Source organism: Colobus angolensis, unplaced genomic scaffold (assembly GCF_000951035.1).
Source record: "Colobus angolensis palliatus isolate OR3802 unplaced genomic scaffold, Cang.pa_1.0 Scaffold21, whole genome shotgun sequence".
NCBI classification, from domain to species: Eukaryota; Metazoa; Chordata; class Mammalia; order Primates; family Cercopithecidae; genus Colobus; species Colobus angolensis.
In genome coordinates, this window is record NW_012115266.1 from 178,895 (window position 1) to 187,102 (window position 8,208).

An 8,208-nucleotide genomic window follows, 5' to 3' on the forward strand; every position below is an offset into this window, starting at 1 on the left:
TGTTGACAGTCAATCCCTAAGACAAATGCAGGAGTGGCCGCCAAGAAGAGGGATGCATTTGGCCTCCATGATGGGATGAGGTGGGGATGCAGTGAGGCGCTGGAGTTGCAGAGTGTCACTAGGGACGGCTTTTGGCCCCAGCTCCTCCACAGGGGCTGTTTGACCTCAGGTAAGTTACTAAACCTCTCTGAGTCTCTGTGTCTGCACAGGTTATATGAGGTACAGTTCCTTCTAAACAGAGGGCTCTGCACACAGTAAGAGATTAAATATGTTCATTTCTCCCCTTTCCCTTTTAAGACTTAAAGGGCTAACTCAAAACAGGCAGGGAGGGCCGGAAACATTTTGGCTTTGCTACCTCAACCTCTCAGCAGGGATTACCTGCTTAAAGGTCAATCAGGAGCACGGATGTAGCTCTAGGCTGCCTTCTTGGGATCATGGGCTGTGCCAGGCAGGGCTGTCTTCCTGGAACCCAGCCAGAGCCTGCACAGCGTGGAGCAGAACAGCCAGACTGGCTGGGTCCCCTGGAGGAAAGCCTGACAGAGGGGAGGAGTGGGCTCCTCCAGACTCAGGGCTTCAGGGCAGGAACCCAGAGCCACTGCCACCATCTAGGGGCTTGAGCCCTGTCCTTGGAACCTCCCCAGACAGCAGGTCACTGGCCGAGGCAAACTGACTCAGTCCAATCCAAATCAACACCATGTTTACTGAGCACCTATTAAGTGCTGAGTGCTGGGGCTTCCTTGAGATGACACACATAACTAAAGGTGGTCAGATGGTGGTGTCTTTGCAGGTCAGGGACCATCCGAGGCCCAGAGAAGGGAGGAAGAAGCCACTAGTCCTGAGGAGGAAGGCAACAGGAAGGCTTGGTGTGGGAGCTTCTGTCCGCCTGGGGTGGGGTGGGGCAGGGAAGAGGACTGTAGAAGGAACAGCATGTGTGAACACACGAAGGGAGGAAACGGGGCTGCCCAAACACCCCAATCTCCGGACCTACAGGGAGGAGGAGGCCCTGACAGGGAGGCCACGAGGTGATGGGCGGCAGATCTGCCCAGACTCCTTCCCTTGGGGTCAACCCTCTGGAGAAGACACCTCTGGAATGCCCTGTGGGATCCCTGCACCTTACATTTGTCTAATCCAGTGTTTCTTCCTCAAGAAGACAGGAATTAGGCTGGGCGCAGGGGCTCACGCCTGTAATCCCAGCACTTTGGGAGGCTGAGGTAGGTGGATCGCTTGAGGTCAGGAGTTCGAGACCAGCCTGGCCAACATGGTGAAACCCCGTCTCTACTAACAATACAAAATATTAGCTGGGTGTAGTGGTGCGTGCCTATAGTCCCAGCTAGTTGGGAGGCTGAGGCTGGAGAATTGCTTGAACCCAGGAGGTGGAGGTTGCAGTGAGGTGAGGTCATGCCATTGAACTCTAGCCTGGGTGACAGAGCAAGACTCCGTCTCAAAATAAATAAATAAATAAAAGAGGAGTTAGGACAAGTTATGATTCCTGACCCACAGATGGGGACACTGAGGCTCAGTGAGACAAGGGGCTGACTCCACCACTCAAGGCAGAGGAGCGGGTAAGTGGCTGGGACTGGAATCTGGGTCTCCTTAGTCCCTGGCCTGTCCCTTCTCTCCTGCTTCTTGGCTCCTGGCCTTTGCACATTTGCAAAGTTTCAGAGCTCCTCTGTCTGGGATTCCCACACTGCTCAGGCCCCGAGGCCCATTCCCAGTGCCCTTGTGAACTTAAGTCCCTGTTTCCATAGAGACAACAAGAAGACAACTTTCTCTCTCTCTCTCCACCCCGAGTCAGCTATATTTGTCAAAGGGATACTAGTGGGATCTGGAGATTCGGCTCAGGAAGTTAGCCACTTGCTCTGCAGAAATAGACACGTACAGAGCCCTGGTCATTCTGCCAGAGCCCCGCGCCAGCCAGGGGTAGGGGAGCCCAGGCCAGGGAAGACATTCTGTGGACCCACTGGCTGTGAGGTTCAGAGGACGTCAAGGCAGAGCACCTGCCACCCATGCCCCCGTTTTGGTGGGATTGTTCTGCAAGAAAAGATGGCCCTGTGTGTAAATTCTTGGTCCCCACCCGGGGAACAGGGAAGGCCTGTGTACAGTTGACATTTACAGCAAGAGCCAAGCAGGAAGCTGTGACCACAGGATAATTACAGCTCCCTGGGAGGTGTGGCCCGGAGGGATTTGGGGAGTCAAATGACGCAGAGATAAATCGTGTGTTCAGGTTACTTACATCGTGCAGTGGGTATGCAGCTGCGTACACGCCATTGGCCAGCAGGCTTGTGATGCCTTAAAAACAGAGGCAGAGAGAAGGTTACGGGACAGGCGGGTCTCCCGCTTCGCATTGTAAAGTCACAGCAGTCACAGGGCCGTCTCAGCCACCAAGAGCTTCTCAAAATGAAACGAACCTGACTACACAGAGCCCGCCACCTCTGGGATTTCTTCCCCAGGAATGACAGGGCACAGCCAGGTTATTGATCTATCAACTAGGAGATGACGGAACACATGCTCGATTGGCAGAATTAGAAAGACATAGAGAAAACCTCAAGAGGCGACTCCGTCTCAGAGGCAGGCGGTGTGAGCGGACCATGGCTTCACTGTCACCCCAAGCCTCCGATTCACCAGCCCCCCCACCTGTCCGAGGCAAGCCTGCAGATGGGGAAGGTGGGATGTAAGCGGTTAGAGAAGCTGAATCATGAGGAAACACACGGATGGAAAAATTGATGGTGTCAGAAAACACACATACAATTCGGAATTAGATTTTAGATTGATTGGGAAAACCGGAGGAGGCCCACACTTACCATACTTCCCACATTTCCGCCTTTTACTTAGAAGGGCGGAGTCCTTCTTTCTTCCCTCGCCTTGCCCTGTTTATACATTGGCTATTAGTGATGTGGAAAGGCCTGACAGGACCAAAGCCACATTTGGGGCAGCAAGCGCCGGTGGCCAGCGATTCTGGCGGACTCACGGCCGGCCAGTGCTCCTGGAGGCAGTGGAATGCTGGCAGGGCCCCTTTTCATGTGGCCCCCAGGGCCACATAAACAAACGCCATGGGCACATTATAAAAACACCACGCCTGTGTGTCCTAACCCGTGTGCATGCAGGCGCCCAGCCCCAGGAGACTGCGAGAGAGGACGGGAGAGCCAGGGCCATGCGTGGGGAAGCGTTTCCTGGAAATCTGATCTTGCTCCAAACACATCGTGGGGGTCCAGCCGGGCGGCGGCATTTCCATGGGACCCTTTGCTGCTCATGGAACCCCCTGCTTGGCTGAAGAGGCTTCCTAGGCAGTAAGAGCGTTTTTCACAGCAGCCTGGGCGGCCCACCCTCTGAGACTCCACCTGATAGCGGTGGGAAAATGACTTCCTGAAGTCCCCTTGAAAATGGGCCATCTCTGTGGTCAGTGACCTGGAATGATCAGGGGACCTGAGGGATGCTTAGAAATCAAAACCAGAGGAAGGGGCTTAAGTCACATGTATGAGTGAAATGTTTGTCTGCAATAGAAAGTGGACATGGGACCTGATCCAGGCTCACTGGCCTCCTTCCTGTTGCTGGAATGCTGCTAGCCTGGTGCTGCCTGCTGCAGGGCCTTTGCACGTGCCACTCCCTCTATCTGGAAGGCCTTCTCTCATCACAGTTCCTAAATCCCCCAGCTAGCCCCACCCTGCTCATCCTGCAAGACTATGGTACACAACTTGGTGGGTGACGTACGTGAGGATGATGAACTCAGAGGTGGGTCAACTCTCAGACAAGGTGCCACGGTGAAGCAGGGCTGAAGAGGAGGACCAGCGTCTATCTGCCCTGTCACCAGGTTCCGGGAACCAGCCCTGCCACAAAACCGGTGGGAGCACAGAGACCCCGTGTCCCCAGGGACCAACCCGGGCAGAGAGTCAGCCCGGGCCATGCAGCCTGAAGCCGCTGGACTTCTACTGCAACCATACACGTTTCTACTGGAAGGAACGCTGCAGAGACCCAGGGGGGAAGCTGAGGCCCAAGACCTAGCTCTGGGACCAGAATCACACCTCCTCCTTACCTCTAGTGACCTTTCCAAGGCTGTGCCCTGGCAGCGGTGACCTAGAGGAGCAATTTCAAAAACCCAAACTCTCGACGTCACCTTCTTTTCCGCCTGACCTCACTGCAGTCGTGTGGACTAGGGCTTGGTCATTCTAGAGGATCTCAGTCCTTTTGACCCTGGATGGGACTCCTCCACACTCCCCTTGACTTAGGACATGGACTTAGAGACTTCGGGCCTGCAAGGGTATCCCTGTGAGTGACCATAGGCCATACGGTCGGGGGTCAAGCAGCCACCAGAGCTGTCAAGGGTTCGTCTTCTTTCTGTCTCCCGTGCCTGACCCCAGGAATTCAAGTTCAGAGCCATTGACTCCCACTGCTCTCCATTTTACTTCCCACGGCATTCCTGCCACCACAGGAAGCCAAGGCAGCAAGATGGTCCCTCCCGTATGCACAGACTCCAGCTCTCACCAGACCTGCTGTGTCCCCGGGGAGCCATGGCCTCGTCATGTCAGAGGCTTCTACAGAGTGATGGATGCTACCCTACGGCAGGGCTCTCAGCAGGGCAAAAGACAGCTCAAGAAGTGGGGGAGGAAAGGCCGGAAAAGGCATTCCTTTGCTCTGCAATGTTTTGGCTTTCACAAACTGCCTGCAGCTGTGGGCAAGAGCCCTACTGACAGGGGAGGTTCCCAGCTACACAATTTAATCAGGAAGATTTTGTATCTATGGCTTAAGGGGTTCTGGAAACTGGTACCCAGGGAGCCTGGTCAGGATGGTTTTGTGGCAGCTTCTGGAATTAGGCTGTCTGTACCTGGTGGTGCCTTGTCAGGGGGCCCTGCTTTCAGCAAGCCCTGGTGAGCTTTTAAGGGTCTGGAACACCGCACGGAGATGTCCCCTGGCTGGAACCCTGATTACTTCCCACGGGACCGTGAGGGTTAAGAGAGGGCCAGGAACCCCTGGTCACCCCTAACGCTGGTCTATTTCCAGCCTGGATTTACCGCCCCTGCAGGGAGAGTCTGTCTACACGGCTCACAAACCGCTCAGGCCAAAGTGAAGGATGCGTCTGTGTTTAAAAGTGCTGGGCCATAAAACCGCCCTGCACGCTCCCAACCCAGCCCTCCTGTCTGAAACTGTTACACAGGCTTAAATCAAAACCCTCTTAAACACCCCAAGCCGGCTGCCTGCCTCCCACAGAGATGACTCGGAGGCGAGATTCCCACTTGGAGACCAACGCTGATCTCAAGCCCCAAAAACGTGCTTACCCATGCTGTACTTGGCCTTCGTACACGTTGTTCTCTTCAAGATCTCATAGACCTATTGCAGAGGCAAGAAGGAGGGGTGAGCAGTTACTTAAGGCACCTCCCACCAGCAGAAATAGTCTGCTGTGGCTGGAGAGGACCTGGGCACACATTACCCATGAAGACCTCTTCCAAGGAAAGAGAATGGCCTTTACTCAGGGAGGGTTGACCCAGCTGAGGGCTCTCAACGCTGTCAAAGGCTTGAGCTTCTCAGGGAGAAACAGGTACCACCTGCAGTTCCCATCTTTCACTTCCCACTTTCATTTGGGAGTGATGGCAGCTGGCCCCAGCAAAGCACTGCTGGGCTCTCCTGGGCCTAAGGCTGGTGTCCTGGGCGTGTCACAGCTGTGCCACATACCCTGCCTGGTGGGTTTACAGCACCCTCGTGCTGAGAGCTGAGTTGGAACAGCACCACCCTGGGACACAACCCTGAATGTTCTAGGAGTCTGGGGTACCGGGGGTGGTGGCGGTGAGGCGGGCCTTGGGATCCGTTCCCCACGGTGGCAGGAGGTGGCCACCATCGGGCCCTGGGTTCCCGGTGCCTGGGCAGAGCCCTGCTGAAGGGATCCCACTCCAGCTGCCTGCCCCTTGACTAGTGAAATATTTTGTTTGGTGGCCTCGGCAGCTCTGGCTCGGGAGTCTGTCTGCCTGGACCCTGGTGCCAGCTCTGCCCTTTGCAGCTGTGTGATTTCGGACCAACGACATCACCACCCCGGCCTCAGTTTTTCTATCTGTAAACTGGGGTGAGAAGAACTGGTTCTGCTATGCAGACATGCATTTCAGAGCACACCAGTTCTGCCTCTGCTCTCTCAGGCAAGGCCAGCGTCCTTCCAGCATCCCCAGGCCCGGACCGTCTGACCTCTTCCCCTCTGCCTCCACCGGACCCACCTGTCCCAACAATCCCGCCCCCTGGCTGCCTCTCTCACTTTCCAAAACCACTCCTGCAGCCACAGGGCCTCCGCCCTGGCTGTTCCTTCTCCTAGAAGCACTTGTCCCCTTCAGATCGGAATAGGTCCAGGGTCTCGATCACAACCAGGCCCTAAAGCCACCACCTTCCCGGCGGTTCTGTCTTCCAGCTCGGCTTGCCTCTCCCCACCTGCCAGATTATAAATGTCCTCAGTGCCTCTTTTCTCCCACCAGGTTCGGGCACATAGCAGGTACCCAATACATCCCTGCTGAATGAAGGAAGGAATCACCCACTCATCTGTTCTCCATGGCTCCCTCCCCATCATCCCTCAGATCTAATCGGTCCTGACCTTGCTGATTCTCTTGTTACCACCTCCTGCCTTCCACATGTAGTTGTGGCCCCCACTGATGACCACTGCCATGAGCCCTCATCTACCAGTCACCTGCCCTCCCACAGCTGGTCACTGGCAGTGATCCTTCTGGAACAGATCTCACCACATCCTCAGCCTTGCTCCACAACCTTCTATGGCTCCCCAGTACCTACAGGCCAAAGGTCTAAAACCCAAGACCAGCACAGTGGGCCTCTCCCTATCGAGCACTGCTGTTCTCTGACTCCTATCCACTTGCACACTGGGCCACCCCAATGCCAGGAGAGAGTGAATGGTGTGGAGGAGAGGAGTGGGGAAGGGCTGTTACTCCTTCACGCCTTTGCCAAGAACCTCAGCCAACCCTGCACGCTGTTGGATTTTGATGACTATTAGGCCCGACTAACCAAGGCCAAAGTCATGAATTATCAGTTTCTTTGGAGCATGTTGGCCATGTAGAAACTGGCCTCCAGGGTTTCTGGGAGAGAGATCCCCCCCTCCCCGCCCCAGATCTGCCTGTCCCAGCAGTGGCTCAGAAGCCCCCGTGCTGGTGCGACCTGCACCACCCTCCTGCTGGCTGCCTGCCAGTCTCAGGTGGTGGTCATGAGGAGCAGTCGTCTGGACAAGGTCACCCTGGCTGCCTCCTCCCAGCTCTCTGTCTCTGCCCAAACAGGCTGGGCTTTCTGGATGGGGAAGAGAGAACAACAGCAACAGTTTGGCTGCCAGGTTAATTTCTTGTTTAGATTGAAGTTGGGTCCTGAGCCATGCACAGCCCTAGCTTGGCTGGTGGACAGGTTGGATAAACACGAAGCCAGTGCCTTGAGTAGGGCAGGGTGGCCTGTTCAGATTTCAAACCTCAGTTGGCTCCTCTGTCAAAGGCCTGGAAAGAGATCTCAACCCACACGCCTTCGCCTCCATCACCCCCTCCCTCCTGCCCACACCTGCCTGCCCCGAAAGCCCCGAATCGTGGATTGATGGTCAGACACGCACAACACCACCACGAAGAGGCTCTGAGAGATGTGCTGGGAGCTGCACAGATCCAGAAACACCGACCTCTGAAATCATTCCAGGGGTCTGGCTTCCCTCCTGCTTTCCCGAGCTCTGTGCTTATTCCCTTCCTCTGAGCTGCCCCAGCCTGGGGCACGACCATCCCCGGGGCCCCTCGCTGCCCTCTCCCTTTCATTATTCTAATTATTTCTGTCACAGACAATTAGAGCCGGCTTCCACCGGGAGGAGTTTCACCAAAATGAAATTATCATATGGCTCCCCAGGGCCACCTTGCCGGGGAGCCGTTTCCAGGCGCGTGAGATACTTACAATCGTGCTCCGGGTTTTGCTGTCAAAAAACGAATCCTTATCAGACAGGTCAAATCTGTGGAAATATCAGGAAGGAAACAAGACACAGTTCACCACAGCCGGTGGTTCTCTGGGTTTCAAGGCCGTGGGAAACCACATTGTCCCCATTAGCGGCGACAGTGAAATGGACAGAACTCTGTCCGCACGCCAGGTATGACCCGTCCGCCCCTGGGCATTTGGAACAATCTGTTTCACTGCCCCCGCACCTGGGCGAGGCCTGAGACCCACACAGGTGGGAAGTGACCTAAGAGGCAAGTATGGTCAGACCACCCCCCA

The 8,208-nt window shown here is 55.6% G+C and overlaps 1 protein-coding gene across 2 annotated transcripts in view; it reads right to left on the reverse strand.

Annotated features, from left to right (window-relative positions):
• ANO1 (anoctamin 1, calcium activated chloride channel) overlaps positions 1 to 8,208 on the reverse strand; it is a 102,937-nt gene that overhangs the window by 74,787 nt on the left and 19,942 nt on the right. For both annotated transcript variants that reach the window (XR_001001807.1, XM_011942303.1), the window contains exons 5-7: positions 7,894 to 7,948; positions 5,271 to 5,322; positions 2,234 to 2,289 (exon numbers count right to left, since the gene is read on the reverse strand). Coding sequence is in view for 1 of the 2 variants with exons in the window: in XM_011942303.1 (XP_011797693.1) it covers positions 2,234 to 2,289; positions 5,271 to 5,322; positions 7,894 to 7,948 (163 nt within the window). In the remaining variant the exon portion in view is untranslated. The remainder of the gene's footprint in view (positions 1 to 2,233; positions 2,290 to 5,270; positions 5,323 to 7,893; positions 7,949 to 8,208) is intronic.